The sequence below is a fragment of the Mastacembelus armatus genome, chromosome 22 (assembly GCF_900324485.2).
Source record: "Mastacembelus armatus chromosome 22, fMasArm1.2, whole genome shotgun sequence".
Lineage (NCBI taxonomy): Eukaryota > Metazoa > Chordata > Actinopteri > Synbranchiformes > Mastacembelidae > Mastacembelus > Mastacembelus armatus.
In genome coordinates, this window is record NC_046654.1 from 4,445,881 (window position 1) to 4,471,103 (window position 25,223).

General features: G+C 42.9%; 1 protein-coding gene across 7 annotated transcripts in view; it reads right to left on the bottom strand.

Moving 5' to 3' along the window:
• syne1b (spectrin repeat containing, nuclear envelope 1b) overlaps positions 1 to 25,223 on the bottom strand; it is a 71,810-nt gene that overhangs the window by 28,781 nt on the left and 17,806 nt on the right. For 6 of the 7 annotated variants that reach the window (XM_026300866.1, XM_026300881.1, XM_026300873.1 and 3 more), the window contains 59 exons: positions 24,952 to 25,116; positions 24,697 to 24,849; positions 24,451 to 24,594; positions 23,907 to 24,074; positions 23,574 to 23,732; positions 23,331 to 23,495; positions 22,962 to 23,096; positions 22,619 to 22,777; positions 22,127 to 22,335; positions 21,622 to 21,730; positions 21,285 to 21,449; positions 20,869 to 21,036; positions 20,554 to 20,730; positions 19,702 to 19,842; positions 19,420 to 19,580; positions 18,976 to 19,126; positions 17,878 to 18,105; positions 17,697 to 17,795; positions 17,272 to 17,459; positions 16,996 to 17,119; positions 16,724 to 16,890; positions 16,363 to 16,516; positions 15,622 to 16,247; positions 15,316 to 15,495; positions 15,057 to 15,207; positions 14,764 to 14,922; positions 14,060 to 14,242; positions 13,790 to 13,891; positions 13,424 to 13,621; positions 13,098 to 13,305; positions 12,744 to 12,856; positions 12,378 to 12,583; positions 12,150 to 12,299; positions 11,786 to 12,077; positions 11,511 to 11,683; positions 11,118 to 11,427; positions 10,728 to 10,892; positions 10,222 to 10,578; positions 9,941 to 10,077; positions 9,593 to 9,770; positions 9,235 to 9,417; positions 8,975 to 9,118; positions 7,861 to 8,025; positions 7,598 to 7,770; positions 7,287 to 7,440; positions 6,937 to 7,080; positions 6,412 to 6,576; positions 5,940 to 6,257; positions 5,591 to 5,746; positions 5,220 to 5,390; positions 4,723 to 5,049; positions 4,469 to 4,621; positions 4,137 to 4,304; positions 3,808 to 3,984; positions 3,565 to 3,711; positions 3,326 to 3,451; positions 2,975 to 3,151; positions 2,470 to 2,735; positions 102 to 2,262 (listed from right to left, as the gene is read on the bottom strand). In XM_026300866.1, coding sequence (XP_026156651.1) covers positions 102 to 2,262; positions 2,470 to 2,735; positions 2,975 to 3,151; positions 3,326 to 3,451; positions 3,565 to 3,711; positions 3,808 to 3,984; positions 4,137 to 4,304; positions 4,469 to 4,621; positions 4,723 to 5,049; positions 5,220 to 5,390; positions 5,591 to 5,746; positions 5,940 to 6,257; positions 6,412 to 6,576; positions 6,937 to 7,080; positions 7,287 to 7,440; positions 7,598 to 7,770; positions 7,861 to 8,025; positions 8,975 to 9,118; positions 9,235 to 9,417; positions 9,593 to 9,770; positions 9,941 to 10,077; positions 10,222 to 10,578; positions 10,728 to 10,892; positions 11,118 to 11,427; positions 11,511 to 11,683; positions 11,786 to 12,077; positions 12,150 to 12,299; positions 12,378 to 12,583; positions 12,744 to 12,856; positions 13,098 to 13,305; positions 13,424 to 13,621; positions 13,790 to 13,891; positions 14,060 to 14,242; positions 14,764 to 14,922; positions 15,057 to 15,207; positions 15,316 to 15,495; positions 15,622 to 16,247; positions 16,363 to 16,516; positions 16,724 to 16,890; positions 16,996 to 17,119; positions 17,272 to 17,459; positions 17,697 to 17,795; positions 17,878 to 18,105; positions 18,976 to 19,126; positions 19,420 to 19,580; positions 19,702 to 19,842; positions 20,554 to 20,730; positions 20,869 to 21,036; positions 21,285 to 21,449; positions 21,622 to 21,730; positions 22,127 to 22,335; positions 22,619 to 22,777; positions 22,962 to 23,096; positions 23,331 to 23,495; positions 23,574 to 23,732; positions 23,907 to 24,074; positions 24,451 to 24,594; positions 24,697 to 24,849; positions 24,952 to 25,116 — 12,852 coding nt within the window. Of the gene's footprint in view, positions 1 to 101; positions 2,263 to 2,469; positions 2,736 to 2,974; positions 3,152 to 3,325; positions 3,452 to 3,564; positions 3,712 to 3,807; positions 3,985 to 4,136; positions 4,305 to 4,468; positions 4,622 to 4,722; positions 5,050 to 5,219; positions 5,391 to 5,590; positions 5,747 to 5,939; positions 6,258 to 6,411; positions 6,577 to 6,936; positions 7,081 to 7,286; positions 7,441 to 7,597; positions 7,771 to 7,860; positions 8,026 to 8,372; positions 8,529 to 8,974; positions 9,119 to 9,234; positions 9,418 to 9,592; positions 9,771 to 9,940; positions 10,078 to 10,221; positions 10,579 to 10,727; positions 10,893 to 11,117; positions 11,428 to 11,510; positions 11,684 to 11,785; positions 12,078 to 12,149; positions 12,300 to 12,377; positions 12,584 to 12,743; positions 12,857 to 13,097; positions 13,306 to 13,423; positions 13,622 to 13,789; positions 13,892 to 14,059; positions 14,243 to 14,763; positions 14,923 to 15,056; positions 15,208 to 15,315; positions 15,496 to 15,621; positions 16,248 to 16,362; positions 16,517 to 16,723; positions 16,891 to 16,995; positions 17,120 to 17,271; positions 17,460 to 17,696; positions 17,796 to 17,877; positions 18,106 to 18,975; positions 19,127 to 19,419; positions 19,581 to 19,701; positions 19,843 to 20,553; positions 20,731 to 20,868; positions 21,037 to 21,284; positions 21,450 to 21,621; positions 21,731 to 22,126; positions 22,336 to 22,618; positions 22,778 to 22,961; positions 23,097 to 23,330; positions 23,496 to 23,573; positions 23,733 to 23,906; positions 24,075 to 24,450; positions 24,595 to 24,696; positions 24,850 to 24,951; positions 25,117 to 25,223 lie in introns of all 7 variants that reach the window. The other variant, XM_026300905.1, reaches the window with a different exon arrangement.

A 25,223-nucleotide genomic window follows, 5' to 3' on the forward strand; every position in this document is an offset into this window, starting at 1 on the left:
AAATTCTATACTCAGGCATCAAGAAAATTATGACAACATTAAACAAGCATTTCATTAAATTAATGATTTCATTCATTTTAAAGAATGGCATCTCGACCCACCTGTTTTGAGCTCAGTACTTTCTGAACGTCAGCCTGCAGCTTTGCCATTTCCTCTAGACTTGTATCTACTCGTACTGGGACGAGCTCGTTGGCACTAACATACTTTTGTTTCTCCCTGCTGCTGAGAGCAGCCACGATTCTCAGCCTGGACTGCACTTCCTCCTGCATGATTTGCTGCTTCCTGATCTCCTCCTGCACCTTCTCCACCCTCACATCTACAATCACAGCACAGCCCAGTTCATCCCTAACCTGCTGCAGCCAGTCCAGAGTCCTTTTCATCTCTGTCTCAAAATCTTTGCTTTGAATAAATCGGTTCTCACACTCTTCTATCAGCTCCCCTACTGCAGCTTGCAAAGACCGCAACTCATCTTGCCACAGAAGCACTTGCTCCTTCGAGGCGTCTTGTGCTGCTTGGTCCACACGAGGTGCAAGAGTGTCCATCTGCTCCATGAGTCTTGACAAGTGAGAGTTGGCACTCTGGAGACTCCCCGCCAAAGCGTGGTAATTCTTCAGCCTCTCCTCAGCTGACTGGGTCTCTGCATTGACTTTAACTAGCTGCTCTTTAGTGGCCTTTAACTCCGAATCGACCTGCATAGCCATCGCCTTGTGGTCTTCAAATGACTCCAACGTTTCATTCAGATGCTCTACTTTCTGTTCAACCAACCTCTTCAGGCTGTTGTACAGGCTCACAAGCTGGGTCATTTCCTCTGGGCGCCATGGTTGACCCGTGCTACGAAATCCCTCTTTTTTCTGGTTTAGTTCACTCACAGCTAAACCAAGGTTGCTCAGATCTGCCTGAATGGCTTTGTAATCACTCTGCAGACTGACCACTTCTTCTGTTTGCAGCCCTACAGGCTGTGTGCCAAGATTATTGAACTGTTCTTCAAGCTCTTTAAGAGCTTTGTGAGTGACATCTATGAAGGAGGTGTATTCATTCCTTGTAAGAATGGCCTGCTGGATTTTCTCCTGTTTCTCCTTAGCTAGAGCTAATATGCTATTATATTGCTGGGGGAGGGTGTTAAGTTTTTCATCCAAATAACAGTGGTCCACTTCATTCAGTGTGGGCAATATTTCTTGACCAGCTCTTTGTACAATTAGGAGGAGGTTTTCATATTCAATTGCCTGCTCAATTATCAGCTGGTACTTCAGTAGCTGTGCTTCCAGTTCAGCATCTCCAACCATCAGATTTATTTCAGGAAAGGTGACGATATCAGCTTGTTTTAACCACTGGCATATTTTCTCTAGGTCAGTTTTGAAATACTTTCTGGAAACAAGTACTTTTTCAAGCTCTTGAAGTTTCTGTCCACATCTGTGCAGTGTTTTGTCAAAGATGTTTTGCAACTCCTGTAACTTTGTGAGAATCTCATTTCTTTCTTCCTCGCTGGCATCCCTCATCAGATCCCTCCCCTGAGACCATAAGGAGGTCAGCTCACTCTGATAGGCTTTCAAACTGCTTTGGATGTTCCTACATGTTCTGACCTGCTTGGCCAGGTCATCAGGTAACAAAGCGATGTACTCCTCAGCTTGGGCCTTCTTCTCGTTCTGCTGGACCCAAGAAATGGACTGGCTCACAGCCATCAGGAACTGCGTTCTCTCTGTAAAAGCCTTGCTGAGGTGTTTTCTGCGCTGCACCACTTTGACACTTAGAGATTCCACTTCAGATTGTGTATCAGAAATCAGCTGCTGCAGACGCTGTCGCTCACTGAGGCCCAGACGTGCCAGCACCCTGTCAGCATCCACCATGGCCTGGGCCAGGAGGAGCTGCTTGGCCTCCAGCTCACTGCAGATGCTCAGGTGGTCAAAAAGGAAACTCTGAGCCAACTCAGGGGGAGGGCTCATTTTCATGGCCTCAGACAGGGCAGGCTGCTGCTCTTCTGCCCAGTCCCGAGCCTCTCTCAGGCGAGCCTCTACTTGGCTCATATCTTCTAGTGTCACCACTGAGTCCTGAATTTTCCTCTCAATTAGGTTCTGCATCTGTGACCATCGCTGCTCAAAGTGGCTGATTTGCTCTTTTACCAGTTCCTTGTCATCCAGGTTCAAATGTTGGATGACCTTCTGTTTCTGGTCTTTAAGATCCTCAAGAGTACCTTTTTGTTCTTCCAGTGTTACTGCAAGTTTCCGTAAAGCCTCCAAGTGCTGAGATGAACTCTCAGCATCCGTTCTGCCAAAAGCAACCAAGTCATTACACAAATGTTGTTTGCTTGCATCACTTTTCTAATGATAAACATCCTCTTATAATATATACAGTTATAATCTTATAACTGAAATATTGAATACATTTTTTTCATTACCAAAAAAAAAAAAAACATAAAATGGAAAAAGAGAAACAAAGTGAAACTACCATGTCTACCAGTCTATGTAAACATACCTGGCCATATTGTCCCATTCTTTGGACACCTGTTCAAACAGTGCCTCCACTGCAGAGATACAGTCATGGTATTCTTTAGACCTCTGCAGGTCCTCGTCCCTCTGGCTCTGCAGCTTGTTGGCCTGGTGACAGAGCTCAAGCCAGGAATGGCTCAGGCGATCAAGCTCTGCATGTTCTGGAGAGTCCTGGCCTCCAGTCAATCTGCGCACAGTCTCAGTCATCTTGGTCAAGATACTCTGTTTAGACTGCAGTTGCTGGCTGCATTCCTGTGTGACAAACAATACACTGAATGGTAACCACAAATACATCCACACAGTAAACAGATCTCCTGGTAGACCCTAGAAATCCCAGGCCAAAATGCTCAGTGAGATAATAATAACAAAACCAGTGTTTCGACTCACATTACTATAGTGTTAAGGTAAAGAACATATGTAGGCATACGTTAAATAAACATGACTGCAGAAGAAAAAATGATTGGCGTGCCTGTGGATCACTGGTTTCCTACCTTGGCTTGTGATAGCATGTTTTGAGCTATCTTGGTCTCCAGCTCAGCTGGTCTTCTGGAGAGGCTGAGGAGCTGCTGCTCCATGTCCTGGAAGAGGCTGGTTAGATCTTGTTTCTGGTCCTTGATCTCCCTCCAGCCCTCTGAAAGCTCTTGCGCACTGGACATCCTTTCCTCTATCTGCAAAAACACATTGTCATGACATGTTCATGACACTGATTAATGCTCCAGCAGATACCCATGGTCCCTGTGGGTATCGGTAATGGATGGATGACATTGATTATGATGATACACTACTCAGACAGTTATTCTAACATGTGTCTCATGTTGTGCAGTAGAATAAGGGAGACAGACCGTGAGTTTGACCTGCTGGACCTCTGCAGCTGTCACTCTCACAGCATCATCAGACAGGTCACACACAGAACACACCAGGTCCAGGTAAGTGCTGGCCTGCTCCTGAAGGGCCCTGTAGTGTTTCACCTGTGTATGCAAAAGTAGTTTGAAAAATATACTGTATATAAAAAAATAACTGAAGTGCACTGTCGCCATCCAAAAGCAGAAAAAAAAAAAAAAAATCACACTGTGTCAGTTACCTGCTTCAGAGCTTCCTGCAAGCCAGATGGTCCCTGGCTGTTGAGCTGGAGTTCCTCCTGCACCGTGGAGAGCCAGGTTTGACACTGTTGGAGAGCGTCTTGGTGACTAACATGTTTCTGCAGCTCCCGGTCAAGACTCTGGTACAACTGTTGAACAAAGTGAGGAAAGACCTTAGCTAACATGATATCATAACAAAGAGTCAGATCTGCTAATGTTCCTGATAAAGACATTGTAATACTTACACGCTGGGCAGTGCTGCAAATGGCAGAGTAGCTGTCTCTGGTTCCCTGTTGGTGAGCTTGGACTTGTTGACTGATCTTAGCTTGAACTTGGTCTGTACAGCTGGAAACAAGACCTTCTCCTTTTTGCTTCAAGCTGGTGAGACGCTCCTCAAAACTGGCTATCTCCTCCATGATTGCCTGAAAAACAATGGTCACGTATTTAAAAACAGATCAAGTAAAGTAATCCATTTAAACCAAAATGAATTTAAGATAATATAATAATGTAGTAACTGGCAACGCAGTCTAACAAAGACTATAGTAACCACTGCATCAGTGACAGAGTTGGGCACCTTGTGTCGAGCAAGTTGCTGAGTGGCCATTTCCATACTGCTGGTCTGCATCGAGTCTGATGTGACAAGTCTACTGGACATCTGTAACAGCCATTTCTCAACCTCCTGCAACTCACTGTTATAATCCTCATGCTCCTTCACCCACTCCACAAGGTTCTGGACCTGGGTCTGAAACGCAACATTAAGTGTAGCTCAGTGACCTTTGTAGTGTAAATATAATACCATAACCATAACATTAGCTGTGCATAAAATCCAGAGTTTTGGACGTTTGAAGATTGAAGGCTGAATGCCCAAAATAGATCTCAGGAAAAACAGCTTTACACTAGTCATACCTTAGCAGCCAAGCAGAGGTCTTGGTAGTCAGCGTGCAACTTTTTCATGTTTTCACTTATCGTGGAGTCGTGAACTGTGTCCAGCAGGGCCTCCCCTTTCTCAATGACTGATTTCACCGCAGACTCATGAGACTGCACCGTCTGATGGATGGTCTGCATAAACAAAAAGCAAACAACATATTGAAGAAGAAAATATTTGTCTTGTTGCTGTTATCACCAGAAAAAAAAAAAAAAAAAAAACAATGATATGTTACCTTGTACTTTGCAAGCTGAGCCTTTTTCTGGTAGAGTTCTGCTTTAGGCTCTACACTTGATGCTAAAAGGTTCTTGGTCTCCATCACCCACTGAGCCTGAGCCTTGTATTTATCCATGAAGTCTTTGCACAGTGCGATACATTTCTCGAGGGAGCTGTGCTCTGTGCGCAGAGCTGCCATCAATTCCTCTAACTGGAAGAGGCGGAGGTCCACTTCCTCCTTTAATTGCTCTGCTTCAGGCTCCTCCAGGAATGCCATGGCTCGCTCCGACTTCTCTCTCATTGTCTTCATGTAAGTGTGACCCTGTTCCATATCGGCCTGAAGAGCCTGAAACATACATGGGCTGGTGTCATTCATTTTTAAGTAGATATCAGATTTTTGAGTCTGATAGCTAAATGTTGGTATGTAGTATTTATATGGCTCAGATCAATGTGGAGATCAATGGTCTTCACAGAGCAGACTATAATATTCAGATAACTAATGCTCTTAGAGTGTACCTCCAGTTTTTTCATCTTTCTCTCCATAGCCAAGCGATCCACCACATCGACACTGATAGCCACAGTGCTGAAGTTATTCTGAGCTGTACTGAGCCAGTCTGAGAAGGTGCCGAAGACACACTGTGCCTCTTCAATGCATGACACCTCCTCCTGGAGCTGTTTGATTGTCTCCTGCATTATAAAGAGAATGTTTAGGGTACCTAAAGTGCTGACATTTTTCCACTGTCAAAAATATTCTCAGCAAAGATTTTAAACTGGCAATCTGCATAGTCTTCTGGTTAAAGAAACAACTTTAAGGATTTCAGTCAAGACAAATCTAGTTTTTTTTTCTTTTTTTGTGTGTGTTTTTATACTGGTCAAGTGGATGTTACCAGTAAATGCAGAAGCAGGGCGTGGTAACGGGCCGTGATCTGGGTGGCTCTGGTACAGATCCGACTGCTAATATGGGTTTCATCCAGAACTTGCTGAGCCAGGAGACTAAGGCCCTCCATCTCCTCCTGATAAACCAGCACTTCCTCTTGCCAGCTCTAAAGAAAGCATCATTAGTAATGTTAAGACAACACTGGAGAAACTGCTTTGCCCTACAACACTATGTCACTTGTGAGGACATTTTCCAGCAAATGAAAAAACATTCAAAACTACATACATTGTAATTATCCATATTTTGTACAGCAGTACAAAATATTCCAATGGTCATACATTTTTGTGTGAACTACTCACCTTTATTAGCTGGAGTTGAGCGTCTTTAGTGGCACGATCAGATCGCCGATGGCAACGCAGTTGAGCTTTGGTTTCCATGCCCTTCAGCCAGCTGTCCAGGCGCTGGAACTTCTGTTCCATCTGCCGGAGTTTGGCCAGTGCACTGTTGAGCTGCGCGCGTGTGTCAGCCAGCCGGGCCTGGTACAGCCTCCACTCCTGCTGCAGAGACTCCAGTGCCCGGTCTTCGATCTGAGGCAGCCCCCAGGGAGTGACCAGCTCTCGAGTGACCAGTATGGTGTTCAACAAAGCCTGGCCCTCTGTGCAGTGCAGCTGCAGCTCCTGTAGTTACATAGATGTGACTGAGCATTTTTCTAAAACTTTTTCTAAACTTTTGGAAATATATGAATTCAATAAAACTTTTGGCTATTTCGTAGTAGCTATAGAATTTCATTATCCCCATTATTTCCAACATCATCCCACTTAATTTTCAGACCTGTAGCTTTTGGAGAGTCTCCTCCAGCATGTCAACATCCCCCTCCAGCTGGGTGTAGCATCCAAGCTTCTCCTGTTCCTGTTCCAGCCAGTCCTCAAATGCATGGAGGCCTCTTTGATACTCCTGATGGGCTTTCACCAGCTCTTCTGCTTTGCCTACTGCCCTCTGAGAACACAGTGAGGATAATGACTCCACTGTAATTTAAGGCTAATTGTATCTTACTTTGCCTTTGACATCGCTGTTGACGTGATTATTGGCTTGGTATTTTCACACTCTGACTGTGTTTCCAGCAGTGTGATGCTTTCCTTCGATGAAACTCTTATTGTATCAAAAAAACCTCATGAAGCGCCAATGATTCATAGCCTAATGATGTAGCTCATTCTAGCACTTGGGACAATCTTTTCTTAGAAAATGGATTATTTTCTGTGTTTTGTCTAAATGTGCAGGTCGCCACAAGACTGAAGGTTAAATGTATTTTAAACAGAAGTCATTGCTAAGTGTGGTGCACATTCTGTTGCTCATTACCATGGAATTGTCTTTGATGGTGTTATAGCGCTCTTGCAGATCTTGGAGCTCCAGTTGAGTGACATAGTTCTCAGCGATACTGGCACTCTTTGCAGAAATAGTGTCTAACAGGGTGCTGTGACTGAGAACTTCCTCATACAGCAGCTGAAACAAGAGGAAGTTAAATTAGTAATCATTTGTGCAAGAAATTCAAATATTTACTTCTTGTGGTTAAATGTTGTTGGGATTTTGAAGCTTACACTGCTCATTCAGGGTGTGAAATTCTAATGTATGAAAGTCTGTCCCAATAAAAAGTTAATGTACTACATTATCTAAAACAGTACACAGCATAACAGAAAAGACTGAAGTACCTTAGCTTTGCTAAGGTTAGCAGTTTTGTCTCTCATCTCTGGGCACTGTTTATCAGAGGGGTCAAGAATCTCTTCCACACGCTCAACCCAAGCCACAAACTGGTGCACATCCTCCTGGTAACTGGTCCACTGAGACAGGGAACCTTCCAGCTGACTGTCAGTTTTAAAGAGTGTGACAATGCTGGTTAGAGCAACAGCTGTGATACTTTTTATATATATTAACACAGCTGGAAAAAAAACCTTTGTGGACACCTGAGAAGCTACAGCCTTAAAGAAATACATTTTTCATTTGTTACTTGTAGGTGACAAACCTTTTGCACTGGATTGAGGCGGAAAGTAAAGCATCCCAGGAATCTTTCAGCTCCTGTATTTGTTTTTGGACAGCGGGTACTCCCTCAGCTGAGGTGTTTCTCTGAACAGACTCTCCTCTTGTGATCAACATCTTAAGCTGGATCTCCTTCTCCTGACGAGCAGTCAGCAATGCCTGGTGCAACAACATTTATTACAACCCTATCCTGGGCATTAAAACTGCTCACTCAAATGTTATACACTACATTTAACGGCTTTTTTATACCTCCAACTTGATCATCCTGCTATCGAGAACATTTTTGTCAGCTGTGGGGGCACAGTAAGTCTGCAGCATGTGGCTGGTGTCAACCACCCAGTTCTGAAGCTCCTTTAACCCTTGGGAGAAAAGCTGGTGCTCAGTGACTATTCTGTCAATCCGTGATGCCTTTTCCTGCAGAACCACAAAGCACCACACAATCAAATAATGATTGATACAGGTTTTATAAATGTTATCCACAGTAGGCCCAGCCTGACACATATTTTATGACTAGTAAAGATTTAGTACAAAAGACATAAAGAAAATAAGCTTATATATCTAATGTGTAAAACTTAACAACAGATAATAACAAAAGAAAGAAATGAGTGTTTAATTATGGTGAGTTAGTACCTTCTCTGTTTATCATCTGTAAAATAATGTTAAGTCACAGCTCGATCCAGTCTAGTGCCTCTGTTGCTTCTCAAAAGCACTACCCCTAGAAAAGCCCCATTGCACAGACAGATTGGTAGACATTACTGTACCTTGGTCAGGTTGGTTAAAGCTAGGTACTGAGCAGAGAGCTGCGAGACACGGTGCACAAAACCCTTGCCGGCCGCGTGTTCATCCCACAGCAGCTGGGCCTTCTCTTTTAGCCTGTTCAGCTGAACCTCATGAGAGGCTAACTCTTCAAGCACAGACTGGAAGAGCACAAGCAGGTTATCAAAGAGGCATGCAAGCTGACACACAGATACAGTATCAGACAGTTGACTCAGACAGAATGACGGCGTTACAGATGGCAACATGGCTCGCTCTTGTTGGCCATAACATGCAATCAAGACCTCAGGAAGTAGCTGACAGACAGTGAAGACAATGGTATTTAATGAATAAAGCAAACGTTGGTTTTTAGGCATGAGATCAGCAAAGAGGAGCAGACAGATGGTGGAAATGAAAGAAACTAGCAGGTAGCACAAGCTTTGACAGGGCTTCCCAAAGGAATAATGGCAATACTAAAACACTGTAATATAGCTGGAATGGTGAGCTTTGGTCAGTTATAGTCAGTGTGGCAAAGAGGCTGCTGCACTAAGCATGGGTAGGTTTCAACATGAGATGTGGTCCATGCTCAGTGGATTTTGGACATTAGTACCTGTAGCTTGTGAAGCTCTAGCTTCTTAGCTGTGAGATCATGAAGTCTGGTGCTGCTCTCCTGTACAGACAGCTCTGTGGCATTCAAGCACTCCTGAAGAGGCTCCGCACTTGCCTCAAAATCTTTCATCTGAGACAAAAGGTTCTGAAACACAACAGATGATACAGCAAGACTGTTGAAATGTTCCCTTGGCTTAAAGTGGATTCATGCACTACAGGTTTTAAAATGGTTATATAATTCATAAAGGTGAGGGAGCTTACTTGTAGACTTGTTTCTCTATTGTGCAGGTTGGACATCATATTTTTCCAGTCCTCTCTAGCAGTGTTCATTTTAGTCCTAACTGCATCAACTTTGTCTTTGGCTGCAACACTGGAGAGAAACTCACCGTTCACAACCACAGCATTCAGCTTTGACTGACCTTGCTCTTTGTCACTTAGAAACTCCTGAGGAGAAAGGCAGATAGATATGAAATGACAATTTAAGTGTTAAGTGTTAATGTGTTAAAACCTTAGTTACAGGTATATTCTTTAAAACGTGTTGAAAATCAACAACAAAATAAGTTTTTCCGGCACCACAACTGTCTCATTGCTGCAGGGCATCTGAATTAAAATGCTTTACCTGAATCTTCTGCAGGCTGGATGAGGCCTCAGTGAGATTTTGAGGTACATCAAAGCACTTGGCTGTGTTGATTTTAGTATTGACCAACCACTGCTGAAACTCTCTGAACGCTGAGCGGAAGCCCTGTTCTAGCAGCTTCTCTTTGCTTTGGCACTCTCTGGAGGCCTGAAGACTCAGACTACGAACAAGAAGGGAAAAAAGGCATTAGACAATAGTAAAAGACAGGAAGTGTCACTCCTGGTCTATACAGTACTTCTAAAACAAATCTTGTGGAATGAGCTGCAAAAAGCTGAAAATATTTCATATATTTCCCATGTAAATGCTAAATGTGTCTAATAATTCTCTCACCTGTTGTATTCTTTAATAAGCGCAGACACTCTGTCTGACTGTGTGCCCATATCTCTGGAGAATCGACACAGATCATTAAGTTGCGTCTTCAGACTATCGGAAACTGGCTCAGCTTTGACAAGTTCCTCCAAAGTGTCCTGGGTGGAAAATTAATACAAAATGATCAACAACCAAGAACATTCATTGACACTCATGACATATTACATCCTTTTGTCATCTAATACTATGTTTGCATGTTACACTTAATGGTGGTTTATCACTGACAGTAAATGACACACTACCTTTGCTATTTGCCAGCCTTTAACGGCTTCTTCCCCTTCTTTTTTTCCATCTGCTTGAGCTAACCGTCGCCGCCAGTCCTGGAGCTGATGGCCGAAGTCCTGCAGGTTCTGCTCTAAATGTGCTGACAGGCTACTGAACTCCTGTTCAGAGCTAGCGATCTGAGAGAGAGCAGTCTCCAGACTAGCCCGTGTCTGTAAAGCTCCACGTTCCCACTGTTCCCACGATGACAGCAGGGCTGCTTCCTCCCGCTCTATCGCCTCATAGCCTCCTGAGCCGGTGCGATCTCTTGCCACTGCCCCACACCTCTGCACCCGGCTCAGCCTCTCTCTGCCTCGCTGCTTGGAGTCAAGTAGCTCCTGCAAATGGAGAATTAATTAATAAATAAATCCCAAGTATAAATACCCTTGAAGCTCAAAAGTGAAATCATCCATGTAACAAAACATCATCTTTAAGACATATTTTTTGTTGTATTTGTGTTTTTCTCAACTATATATATTTTCCTCACCTGCACTTTGGAGAGCTTTCTTTTAATAGAAAGTGAGTCTCCTGACAGGTCCGACCATCGCTGGAGCTCCTCTTTTGCTGAGATCAGCCAATCATTGAAGTCTCTCACAGCATCAAGATACTGCTCATGCTCAGACACAATGTTTTGCATGGACTGGACTTTCCCCTTCACAGAAGAAAAAGACTATGTGAACACCTGCTGCTAGATATCATATAATTTTCTTAATCAGGGACAGAAGTTGGCAACCAGAAAAAAAAGTAGGAACCATAGAACCTTAATCACATTTACATTGTAAAGTCTATTTACTTTACTAATGTCCTGTTTCAGCTTGCTTAAAGCAACAAGTCTTCCAGTTCAGAGTTTTTCCACCTCTGCCTGCATCGAGATTACCTTCACAACAGCCGAGATGTCAGCAAAGTGCACATTGAGCTCTGCCCTCAATTCTGGTCCAAAGGTCTGGTCACCGGTCTTCTCATGCATCTCCACAGCTTTATCTGTTAGACGTGACAGTGCTGCTGCATGTGCATCAACATCAGCCTGGATGGCTCTGAGACGCTCAAGCATAGCAGACTTCTCTTTGAGGCCAGGCTGCTGAGGCAGAGTCATCCCCACCTCCTGCTCCACTGACTCCATCCACTGCTCCAGCTGGCTCTTGTTTTCCTGAAAGCTGGTCCACTGGGCTACAGTCCACTCCAGGCGACTACGGACAATAAGAACATTTCATAAGAAAGTGCATCTACTTTGAATTATGACGTCAGTGGGTGTTATTAACCACATTCCTACCTGTGACAGCTCATTGAGGTCATCAACATATTGGCCCAGGCATCCTTCAGCCTCTGCAGCTGTGAACAAATGGCCTCCTGCTCCTCCATCCTGTTGTGCTTCAGGACTTGTTCTCCCTTTCCTACTGTCATATTAAGCTTTACCTCACCTTCGCCCTTCATTAGCAGGATATCCTAAATGCACAAAAAACTGTTTTAGGGCAACTACAAACTCTCTGTTTTAAATGATGTCCAGAAAACATGGAATCAAAAATGCAGATTTTTTAATACACTGACCTGTACAAGACCTAGCCTTTTTTCCAGGGTCTCTTTATTGCCAACTGTGCTATTGAGTGAAGCCAGGCGCTCCTGTACTCCATTAAGCCAGGCCCAGGTAGTCTGCAGTGTCTCTTCAAAGGCCTGCTGTTCCTGTAGAGTCAGCTGGCAGTTGTGCAGTCTCTCTCTCACACGCCTCAGCAAGGCCTGGTGCTGTGACTGCAGCTGAGCTGACACTCTTGTCTCACTGCCGTCACCTCGCCCACCTTCATTTAACGCCTGGCCCTCCTGACACAAGCGCTCAAATGAATCCCTGCACAGAAGGAAGTAAAATGTTTAAAGAAAGCTACAGAGTTTTATGTTTAACAATAAATGAATTAAGCACCTCTCTTTGAGCACTTCCTGTTGATATTCTTCCACTTGTTCAAGCACAGCCTTTTCAGAACCACGCTGCTTGGCTTCAAGGAGATCTGTGGTCATCTTCTTTTCCATGTGTTCCAACCACCATCTGAGCTTCTTAAGGCGGCCCTCAAACCTACAAAGAACAATGCCATGGTAATACATTTTAGAATTACAAAGTGTTTTACTGAAGCAGCTTGTTTCAGTGTCTTACCCCTTCATGAGCGATGCACTGTCTTCCAGGATCTGTTGGTTCTGTCTGCACTGCTCCACAAAGCTGTCCCAGTCCTGTTGGATGGAGGAAAGGTGCTGCTGGACCTGCCCAGCACTGGCTTTGGGAAGATGAAGCAGGAGCTTCTCCCCCTCCTCACAGACCTGAGTTAGACGTACTTCGCCCTCCTCCACACGATCCATGGCACCCTTACAGACAACCCACGTCACCTTTAGCTTTTTATTTCTAACTCCTGTCACATTTTTTAAATCAGTTCTTTAGGTTTTCATCTTCCGTCTACTCTCATTCCTATTCCTCAATGTAATTTAGTGACATCCAGCTACTCCATACTCAGGAAATTAGATTTACCTTTAGTTTCTGTAGTTTGCGTTCCACAATTTGAGTATCTCCAGATCGATCAGAGCATTCTTTCACTATCTCCCTCTGTTCTGAAAGCCAGCGATGGAACTCCTGAACCAGGTCTGAGGAGCAGAGGGAAAAGAAGAGCATTAATCTGATGTAACATGGGAAATGAATCAGGTTTTCTCTTACACAAGCACGTAAAGCATGACTAACCAATCAAATGCCAAGAAATTAATAGGAGGACAAAGAAAGCAGTTTAGTAAAAACAGTAGGTCTTACACTAACCAGTGGCATGAACACCGCCTGAGCTAGTGAAGGCACACATTTTATTTAGATTTTATTCTGACTTAGACTCCTTACCGTTGAACTGCTGCTGAAGACAGTTCTGCAGCGACCCCAAGGTCCTGGCAGAAAGCTGGTTCACAGACTCGTAGGTCTTGATGAGGTCAGTGAGTGCTGAACCCAAACCAGCCAGCTCTTCAGAAGGATATTTTCGACAGAGGGTGTTCAGGCTCTCCCTGGTGGAGTCTATGCTCCCCTGCTGATTTTGCAGCTCTTTCTGAAGATCCTTGAAAGCATACAGTATTTTTAAAGCATACAGTATTTTTAATAAGTGCATTCATTTATTTGCAATCTAACATGTCTGATTTTTATTGGAAAACAGTTGATGATCTGTAGCACAGTACCTTCACTCTGCAAATGTCCTCAGGATCCGATCCAGTGGACACTAAAGAATCCTCCATGCTTTTTAGCCATGCAGACATCTGTGAAATGTAGTCTTCCAGCTGTTGCCTTTGGGAACTAAAGTCCATGAGGTTACCCTTGGCCTGCTCATGTAGCTTCTGAACAGTGGTGATCTTTTTCCATAGGTCACTCTCCAAAGCCTGATGCAAGTAGAATAAAGGTTTGTGACATAACACACAATTGTGTCTCATAGAGAGACAGACCTTGGTTAATATGTGTTGGTCAGCAAGTGAAAATGTTGTATCACTTGATACATACAAAAATTCATTCAGAAAAAGAAAACACATAAGACTGAAAATATTTAGTACCTGTAATTTAGCAGGTGTTTCTTGACTTTGACTGCACTTTTTCAGCTCGGACACTTTGCCCTGCAGGGTTTCAAGTTTCTGTCCCTTCTCACCCATTTCAGCCTGTGGATGTATTAAAAGAGAAAACCTTGTGTTACACTCCTTTAGGCGTGCTAACCTCTGTAACTTTTGTCTCTGACCAGACAGGGTTATGATATCTAAAACACACACACATACATATATATTTGCATTGTGTTATGTGCAAAACCACACTGAGATCAGAAATCATACCTGTAACACAGAGAGCCTTTCTGACACTTTCTGGCTGTCATTAAGGTTGTTAAGACTCTCATTTAGCTCAATCACACAATTGCTTGTCCAGCTCTCAATGTCCTCACTGATTTTCCGCACATCCTCCCACAGTGCCAAACTCTGGTTCAGGCGCTCAATGTTGTCATCTAATTTCTCAGAAACCTGAGGAGTAGATTAGAAACTTCACAAAGGGGACTAACACAAATATTTACAAATCTCACACTCAACTTCAGGTTTTCAATCAGGTTGCTATGGTAATTCAACATTATGTAGACTGTAAAGTGCTACATTGCAAATGTTTCTTGATCATTTAGGATAGATTATTTGTATTTGGAAATTAAGATTATTTTGATTCTCATCTTGAAACATGTTAGAGAGTTAATTTCACACCAAATTTCAGATCTCGTACATTTCTGACCATGCAGAATCTCATGTTGTATTTAAACATGAACCGTATTGGTGAAAGCTTTTCAGGTACTAAGCTGGCTTAGCAGTGTGGCAATTGTTCATCAACAAATAGCATTAAAAACCAAAATGGTAATAAATTGATCATGCAAACAAGTATTACATTAAAGCTCTGCCCTCTGTGCCACAGAGCTCCATGATATTCTAAAAATAACACATGAATACAGTAGCATCACATCATAAACATATGAAAACACCATGACTGTAGTTAGACTTACATCCAGCCACTGATCAACGAGTGTCTCCATGTCCTTTTTCATCATTTGAGAATCACAGTCAGGGATCTTCCTTAGCTCAATCACCAGCTGTTTTCCTTTGCTGGAAAACTGATCCAGTTCAGGCTGCTTTCCAGCCATCTCTGCCTTCACTGCCTCATGCTACATATTGAATAAAGAACCATCATAAAGGTATAACCCCAAACTAGTTATGTGAAATGCAAAGTGAGTTGAGGCCACAACCTGAAGAACATTTTTTGGAAATTAAAAAAAAAAAAAAAATCACTTGGCCTGACCTTAGTTAGTGACCTCTTGGTTTCCTCATGGTCCCTTAGAACAGAGCTTATGTCAATCAGAGGTTCAGTGCTCTCAATGATAGTGTTGATGGAGGTTTTCAGGACTTGGTATTCTCTCATAAGCTCAATAAGGACATTGCATTGCTCCTGTCTGTTAAAAAGGAGAGAAGTATGACTTTTTTAGTTTTGCCTCAGTCCTCATTAGTGACTATTGTTCTCTGTATTGTTGTCTTGATTTGATATGGCATTCCTTTAGTACCTCTCTGTGATAAGTCTCTTGGTGTCTTCCCACGTGGTCTCCAGCAGGCCAATTTCCCTCAACACCTCCCCTGCCAACTCTGCATCTCTGTGGGCCAGCTGGTTGCCCTTGTCCCTCAGCCACTGCTCCTCATGTTGGTGTGACTGGAGCTCATCCTCTAGCTGATTAAAGAACCGCAGCCTAAAAAAAAAAAACATGCAGGGATAAAATGTTGCTGTCATTCTTGTAACCGAGTAGTAGCCCAAACTGGTAATTAACTCAATGATTAACTGATTTTGATGTGATCACTCCGCTGTCATGCTTTACCTTTGTTGTAGAGCATGGAGGCTGGGCTCCTTGAAGCTCTGGTGGTCTGCTTTTTCTTCAATGTCTTCCACAGCTTTGAGCAGCTGTTCTTTCCTCTGTCTAAAGGAGGTCCAGAGAGCCCCCAGGGCCTCTGCTTCACTCTGCTTGGTACCAAGTAAGTTCCTCACTGCATCTAGCTCATTACTGAGTGAATCAGCCAGTGCACGGCAGGATTTACGAGACCCCTCATCAGCACCAATATGAAGATGGCTTTTGCAGAGACTGCTGTCGAGATTGACGGCTAAAGTCTCAAGCTGGCTAATATCTGGCACAATAGTTGCCAGCTCCTGTTGCAGCTCCTCTACTCTTCCACGATCCCAACTCCCAGCACTCTCCACAGTCTGTCTCAGACCTCGCAACATCCCGGCAGCAACACTGTGGGTCTGAAGAAAAGCCTCAAGCCTTTCCAGGCACTCTAACTGAAGTGCAGCTATGTGCTGGGCCTCCACATAGGGCTGGAGACAGATGTCTGCTCTGCTGCGTAGAAGCTGTGCATCAGCAGGCTCACAGAGCTGACAGAGCTTGTCGGTCTGCTGCTCCAAACTCTGTCTCACACTGGCCTGCTTCTGTAAAGCCACCTGGGTCTCCTGTAAAAAGCAAATGACAGAGGATGAGATGTTCTTAAGCAAAGTACTATTCATGTGCTTACTGACTTTAACTGATCCTGGAGAAAATTAGGATTCTGTATGCAGTCCCTCTTACCTTTACTTGTGCTGCAGCAGATTGCAGATTGTTAATGTTGATTTGAGAACCTGAGTGCAGATTTGAGAGCATGGTCTCACTCCACTGCGAGAATTTAAGCAGGGCCTTGTCAAACTGCTCCACAAGCGAGACGTGGTTCTGAAGCTCTTTGATTCTGAGGAACAAAACGACAGTAGAGTAAAATCAACACCTGCCACACAAAAATATTTGGTTTTCTGAATAAAGCATAGTAATACTGCATTTAATGAGAAGACATAAACATCTTACATTTCAGATAATGTCTACAGGACTATTTCTAAAGACAAAGAGAGATGTTAACAAATATGCTGCTGAGCCAGTTTAAACAGTGCTCTTAAATTACCTTTGAGACAGGACTTCATTTTGGACCTGCATTCTACTTTGCAGGTTCCCCAGCTCATCTTTCAACTGCCTCACACTCTCTTCAGGTGCAGCAGGATATAACAACATCGCTAAAGACACCAACTCAGCATGAGCTGTCTCAAGGGACTGGGTCTCTGAGTGCAAGTCCTGCAAGGAAAACCATTCATTTATTCATAAATTTAAATTATTCATGTAGCTTTTATTTCAGAATTAATACGGTTTTGTACAGCTATCTCACTGTACGCATAATACCTGCAAATCTTGTAGCTCTGTGTGAAGTTTGGCCTTATCAGCTGACAAACACTGACTTTCCACTTTGGATGCAGACTCACTTCTCTCCAAGCAGGAAACAAAGTTTGATCGTTGTTTCTCATACCTGAAACCCATCAACAGCAACACTGTTGTCTCTACCAACAACACTTCCTCTTGCATGTATAGTATCTGGTCCAGTTTAACTATTAACACTGCATTTATTCACAAACTACCAAATTCCTACATATGTTAAGTTAATGGTCTAGTAGGTCTTACTTTTGCCAGAGAGAAAGCAGGTTCTCTAAACTGCTCTGTTTGTCCTTTGCATCCAGGACATGTTGGTCATAGCTGGTGTTTAGTTCTGTCACAGTCCTCTCTGCTTGCTCTTTGTCACTGAGTCTTCGGGCACCGGCTGACAGGGACAGCAAGGTTCCCTTCAGCCTTTCCAGACTCTGACAGACATCCTGGGTAATAACAATAAAAGGAGGGTTACCTGTGAAATGAAGGACTGGTACAGAAATGAAGGACTGGCAAAACTTCATTTCAAATACTATTGGTATATACTATTTTTTCAATAAAGGAGTAAAGAAGATGAAAACAGTAAGTTCAGAGGTTTATGTAGTATATATACAGTAGACATAAATATAGTATATACAGTGTATATACACTGAAAAGTAGAAAAAAGTAGAGATCTTGAATACCATGTGGTTTTGCAGAGCTTTGTAGGTCTCTGATGAGGAGGTACACAATTTGATAGGATGCTCCAGCTTCTTCTGTAGCTCACTGAGAGATGCTTGAGCCTAAGAGACAATAAAGATCTAGTCTTTAAGGCCACAACATCCCTAAACACCAATCTGTATCACTTTCAGTCACTATATTTACCTCCTCCAGGTTCAACTTGAACTTCTGCTGATGAGAGGAGTTTTCCTCCAGTTGTACATCAAGCTGCTGTACACTCTCCTTTAGCTCCTCCCAGTACCTGCCAATTTGGGTCAGGCGAGCCTTAATACGAGCTGCCTCCCCGGAAGACACAAACTGGGCCAGCACCTTGGAATCTGCCTCCAGCTGAGACAGGACCTCAGCTCTCTCCTGACGTTCTGCTCCAATAGTCTGGACGTACAGATATGTAACAGATTAACAGTGATTGAATCAATGCCTACAGTGGCCACATTAAAATGATGCTCATTAACACTCCTCTAACAGTGGAGGACTTGTAACAGACCGTTTAAAACAATTGTAAAAATTGATGCAGTAGAACCAGAGACATTGCTCCCCCCTTGAATTCTTCCTTGTCAGAGCCTAGTTCCTATTTTACCAACAATGGAAACACAACTGCTGTCGGTTTCAGAGATTTGGGTGTTCTGTAATAGCAGCTAACGTAACCTTTCACCTATAGCCTCAAATAGAGATACTGTAAGGAACCGGCTACTCGGCTCTATTCTCATAACTCTCTATTTTCTAACTCGACACATACAGATGATTTTCATTTTCAAACGTGGTGTTCAGTCTCAAACAACTAACTTTAGTGATGTGAGGAAATTTACTGGGCAGGTTGAAAGAAAAAGCTTTATATAGCTTTTGCAGTAGTACTCCCTGACACCTATGAACAGACTGACGTGCAGAGTTCCCCTTTAAATTTAGCATTTGACAGTTGAAATCAAAAATGCCTGAGTGCTTTCTTACAGGCTCAGTCAAGAGTTGCCCAAATAGCCAATTGAGGTTGTCAGTGAAAGTGCAAACCACAGACTTCATAAACAGTTCGTCCTCTGCATTTGTGTTGATGCAGGTACCAGAAGTGAAGTACAGACAGTGAGTCAACACTTGTACAAAAAGGCCTGTGCTACTGCTAAGGCCAATGTCTCCTTAAGATGTCCTTATTGATTTTAACAGTAGTGTTACGGGTTTGTGGTTGATGCTTGCTGGCAGAGATTAATGTTGGGACATTAAAGGCTTGTAGACTTCTAATACGAAACACTTTACCTTCACTGCCTTGAGCTGTTGCTGAAGAGGCAAGGTAGAAGATTTCAGTGTGTCTAGCTGCTTCTCCTGTTCAGATATCCACAGGGAGAAGGTCTCAAACTCAGCTCCAAACTGATCCCACTGACTTTTCATTTCTTCCAGACTCTTGACACTGGAAACGTGTAGAAATTAGAAAGTTGCAAATAAGCTTTGGCGTTCATGTAAGATACATGGAAACATGAGCAGTTTTTCACATCTGGCTCCTTCACACTGTGTCAGGTAATTTCTCACAAAATATTTCTGAAATGATTTTCAAATACACCAGTGTTTCCATATAAATTATGATTTTGCTCTAATGCTCTCTGTGGCAAACTCCACTCACTTGGTCCTGGAAAACCATTATTTATTTAAAGACTATCTGAAGACTACTACTGTAAAACACAGAAAGGAACTCCATGATCTTACTCTTTTTTGAGTCCAGCCTCCACTTCGTCCACTTGCTCACTGAGGGAACGAGCTTGTTGTACAAGCAGAGTCTTGTTCTTTGGACCAAGCTGGATTTCTGTTGCTCTCTTAAGCAAAGTGTTCATATGTGAGGCCTCTGCTTCACACTGCTTCAACAACACCTGTTCAAAAATAAAACAATATTGATACTACTCTCTATTTGGCTAATGTACTTATATAGATATCAAGAGTAGACCACAGGATATGTGTCCAGAATTAAACCCAGAGACAAACTCTACTTACTCTGGCCTGGTCCAGTTCAACAGACAAGCTCTCTGGACTGCTGAAGTTCAGGTCTCTCTCCATTGTTGAGCGTGCCTTGTTAACAAACTCGTGCACTGCTTCCTGCTGGCTGTCAAACTCCTGCCAGGCTGCCAGTGTCACCTGTGTCATGTTAAATCATTTAGCACTTAGTCCCTAAAATATAACACAGCTAATCCCAAAGTGGCCTGGTAGAGGCAAAGGCTAATACTAAAATCATCTAGTGGCTGTATTACCCCAGTAGTTAATACTTACAGTTTTACTGTTGAAAGAGACAAAAACATAAAATTCATTAGTGTACACCTCACCAAAGACCATTTAGCTATAACGCCTCCTTCCTAGCAGAGAAAAGCACAATAAAGTTTCCATATCAAAACTCCCACAGCTGCCCTGTTTGCTTTCTGTAAAAGCTCCTTCAAGAGTGTGATGACTGACCTGCTGCAAAACTAACTTTAAAGAAACTGCCTTCATCCGAAAGCAACTGCCTCCATAAGGAAACATCTGTCAGACCTCTCCACTGTCTACTCAGGACACCTTGTACAAATGCTGCATCATGTTCAAAGCCGACTCCTTTGACAGTATTCCCTCTCCTCCTTCCCATAACCAGGCTCTCTTCTGTCCACAAATTGTTTCCTTTATTCACTTGATGGAGCAGCGTATTTTAACATCAATCATAACATCAATATGATGTAATTGTGACCGAAGGATGATTTTCACTGCCCCTTCCTGGACAGTTTGACGTTATACATTAAGACAAACAAAGTTTGCAAGACAAGAAGACAGAAATCACTAGTTGTTTTTCCAACCAATTACTGCTTTAGTGTCACTGCTCACCTCAAGGCTTTGCTCCTGTGAATCCATATTCTGCTCCATTTTGCTCAGTGTGTTCTCTAAACTCTGCAGGTCCTGCTGCAGAGTCTCTCCTAGACCCTCCTCAGCCTGGAGCTGCTGGCCTCTGGTGATCAGCTGCTGGACATCTTTTCGCTTGAGCTTCAGGCGTTTCAGCAGTTGCTACACACACATCAGAATATTAAGCTGTTGCAATCCTACTAAAACTAATTTCAATTCATTATTGAGTTCACTGTGCCTTAGAAACCAGCAAAACAAAAAGGCAAGTCAGATTAGATTCTTGCCAGTGTCCTGCAGTACCTGGTGGACAAGCAGCAGTTGCTGAGCTTCTCTAACAGTGGGACAGCTCAGTATCTTGGTGACCTCAGCCTGAGCCTCTTTCTGCCCCTGAACAAGATCCTCCAAAGTAGTTTGCACTTCTTCTCTGAACTGTACACAGTCCCCCACAGCCAGCACCATCTTGTCAGCCTAGAGGAAAACATGAGGAGTTGATGATGGGATGTATACTGCATGTCTAGTTTAATACAATCAACCACATGATGCTATGATAATGCCCTAAAAATGTGGGCTCATATTAGATTAAATTGCAGATTCCTGTACTTCTCTTGTATCTGTATGTGCTTTAACTATGGTCAGCAGATATTGTAATTTTCCAGAGGGGATAGATATGATGTCTGGACTATGTCTGGCAGCTTAATAAAACACATTTCACCTACCTCTAAGAGTGAAGCAAGAAGACCCTTAAAATCAGTAGAGAGCTTGCTCAGGGCACTTCCTTGCCTCTGGGCATCGCTGTCAGCACAGATCTCTATCAGTACAGCCATACGGGCTTTCAGCCAGCCAAGGTTCCCCTCTTGTAGCTCTGCATCATTCCTCAGCTCCTGCACACAACAATAGAGTGTGATACAGCCCATGTGGTCCAAAGAGTCATGTGACACAAAGTGCATTTACGGTCTAATTTCCACAGGAGTGATACTAACAAGACAGCAGCACATTACAAGTGGCACATGCAAAGAGAGGCCAGTCACTGTGGAGTGTATGTCAGGAACTCACCATGATGGTAGCCTTCACCTGGCCATATTTTCTGGGGTCGCTGGCGCGGTTTCTCAGCAGCCTCAGTTGGCTTTCTTTTGATATAAGCCAGCAGGAGAGTTCAGCATATCTGTTTCACACCATAAAGGGAAAATCACATCAAACTTAAAAAGTGGTCAGGAATGAGCTGATTAAAAAAATGATACTAGTGCTTTAATACCATTAAAATATGAAAATCTCAAATGTTTTTTTAAACAAAAATTTACAAATATTGTGTTTTGTGATGTGATGAAAACTTTGTTCTTGCCACAACTATTGGTCTCTGTCTCAAGTGAATGAAAAATGTTAACATGATTACTTTTGGTATGTAATGAATGAATGGCAACATATTGTTTTACAGCCACAATTCAAACTTCCTGTTTGCTCTTAGTATAGTGTAACCACCACAGCATCTTTACACACCAGTCATTTGGCCGTATTAAAGGATGACTTCACTAAAATAAGTCATTTCTAAAAATTATTGGACCTTGCATTGTACTCCTTCCATTTATCTGGGTGCTGCATTAGCTTCTGATGGGTGTTCTCGATTTCTTCTTGGACCTCAGCAAAGTCTTTTCTTGCTGTTTCCAGTGTGTGGTGAGCAGGGTCACCCTCAGGGAGTTTTTGACAAAGTTCCTCCATCAGCTGCAGCCTCTTCTCGCAGATTGACTGCAGGCCCTTTTCCCTGAAGAAGGACTAAAGACAACACAATGATTTACTTGTCTAACTAATGCACGCTGGTAACAGAGCTTACAAGTGTGCTAGTGCTTCATAAACAGTAAAGAATGTGAATGTAAGACAAAACGCTGCTTATATAAGACAGCATTTGCTTGACACTAAAAGAGCATCAGTTTTTGCCTCAAGTTCTTTAAAATCTTCCCACAGCTACAAGGCAGTGAGTTCAGTTCACTCTGAATAATTTTACACTGAGTTGATCAATACAATAAACTCAGTGAGCGTCCCAGTTCCCAGTGCTCACTCTGTGTTCCTTGATGAGCCTTTCGCTTCCAATGCTAGCTAGGTGGCGGTTCTCCCTCGTCACCTCAGCCTGGCACTCCTGCAGCGATGACATCAGCTTGCTCCTCTCCACCTCCACTTTAAGGTGCAGGAGGTGAAAGGGGGCATCTGTCTGGATATCCTGAGAAGTAAGAAACACAACTATGCAAATCGTTCTGTTTATTTCAACCAACCATTTGGCTGACTATAGAAAGTGAAATATAAATAGAGATTTGTTTGTATTGGTGAAGAATAATAAAAGACTCTGTAGCCACTGTGGTACAAAGTTTAGCGTGGCTTTTGGTATCACCATTCAATGCACCAACCTTCCAGTGTTTGTGTAGCTTCCTGACAGTCTCCTGCAGTGACTGCTGCTCCTGCTCTGGCAAGATGTCTGTCAGCTCATCACAAGCCTTAAGAAACGTATTCAAGACACGCTGGTCCAGCTGACCAAAGAATTCCTGCAAAAAACATGAAGTCCTCATTAGATTTCACACTTTATACAAGACAGGTGATGTATATTATAGAAACATGTAAATAATACATTTGTTCAGCTGTGTACTTCACATTCCATCTATCACATGTTCGTATATGTCACATATCACATAGAGAAAGTGAAGTGAGCGTGATGGATAAATGCACTGTTGTGTATCGTACGTGCTGTGCCTGGTGGTGCAGAAGACCCATTTTCTTACTGTGTGTTTTTTGAGCAGCTCCTCTGGGTTGCCTCTTTCTGTCAAACAGCTCTGTGCCATTTTAAGAACTTTCTCCAGCTCTACCCGTGACTCATCGAACCTCTTCATAAGGCTGCTGTTCGCTTCCATGTGCTTCCGCCACTCTGTAGATTCCTTAATCATGGTCTAACCGCACAAGTCATTTTGTAAATTGTTAAACAGTTCTAAAGGGTGAATAGATTCAAAACATGCCTTGTGCTTTACCTGTGAGGAGGCCTGCAGGTCTGCTACTCTTTTCTGCAGAAGACTCATGTCCATGTGCTCAAGAGTTTTACTGCTGTTCATTATTTTCTGGATAGTCTGGTGGTTTCTCTCTATTACTGTCAGACACTTCTTACAGCTGTGCGTGAAGGTCACCAGCTCCTGCGGTATACAAAGCCATTTGTTCATATCTTGTTGCCATGATTTTCAGTTTAAAGCGTATTTCTCTAAAACATATTAAATTATTTACATAATTTCTTTATTCATGCACTGTAAGTAAAAGTCATCCTATGACACTGTGTAATGATTAGTGCCATATTAAAAATCATTAATTACCTGGCATTTCTGTTTAAAATCTACTGGTCCATCAGAGTCGGTGGTGCTGGTGATATGACTGGCTTTCTCCAGAGCCTGGTAGAAGCCTGTAATGTTCTTCTCCATCTCTTCCAGAGGAGGTAGTAAAGACTGGGACTCTCTCAACAGAGGCAAACATCTCTCTCTCACCTGATTGGAGGACAGCATACTGATTAAAAGTTAATCACAGCTGACCGATACACGGTTCAGATCAAAAAGCAATCCATTTTTTTTACAGGTTGTAACATGGTCTGCAATTAGTTCCAGTGATAGTGCTGAATCACTGAAACTCCTGCTGTATATCCTCAGGGTCCATAAAAACAGCAGATTTCAGATACATAACCTGAAAACAATCATGTTCATATAATTAGCATGAAGCACAATTAGGCACTAATGTCAGTATGAGAGTCATGAAAAACCACAGTTTTAACCCCAGATTTAAAAAATGCAAAGATGTGTTAAACTGCTAGATCACACACACACATATACACATTGCGCACACACACACACACACACACACACACACCTTGCTCAGCTGCTCTTTGATTGATGCCATCACAGCCATCATTTCTGAAACTTCTTCCTGTGGAGTGTCTTTGGTCAACAGCTGAGCTGTCCGGTTTGCTGCCTTACAGGCTGCTTCCATAGCTGGCACTTTGTGCTTGATTTCCTACAGGAATATGGGATATTTGATGATTTTCCAAACTAAAGAGGCAATGATTAGAAAGAATACTCTAACCTGATAAAGAGGATTAATGTAAGAACCGTTTACCTCAACATCTTGGACAAAGGCCCTGACGTTCAGGAAAGATACTTGGACAGGAGCAGTCATTTTCTCATTGGTTGCCTCCATGAACATTTTTAAGGTGTTAATACCATCTTGATAATCTTGCCTCAATTTGTCCACCTCATCTGCTCTTGCATACTGCAGGTGAAGCAGGGGAAAACATGTCATGGATGATATTTTTTAAAAACCAGCCCTGTTATTTCATGATATATTCGATATTTAAAACTACATTGTGTTTACATGTTTAACTTTGACGAACAGCTCCCTCCATCTCCCGTTTAGAAGAAGAAGCTGCTGCTTCAGATCCCGGGAGACCGTTTCATCGCAAGTCTCGATGAGGAAGTTCCCAGCATCATTCATGTCCATGTGCTGCTGGATCCAGTGAGAAAGGTTTCTGAAGAAATCCTAAAAAAGTGTAAAAATCAACCAACTAATTAAAGCCATGCACACTTTGTGGGTGTGTTATATAGCATAAAGAAAAGTTGCACATTACAAATAATACTGTTTGTCGC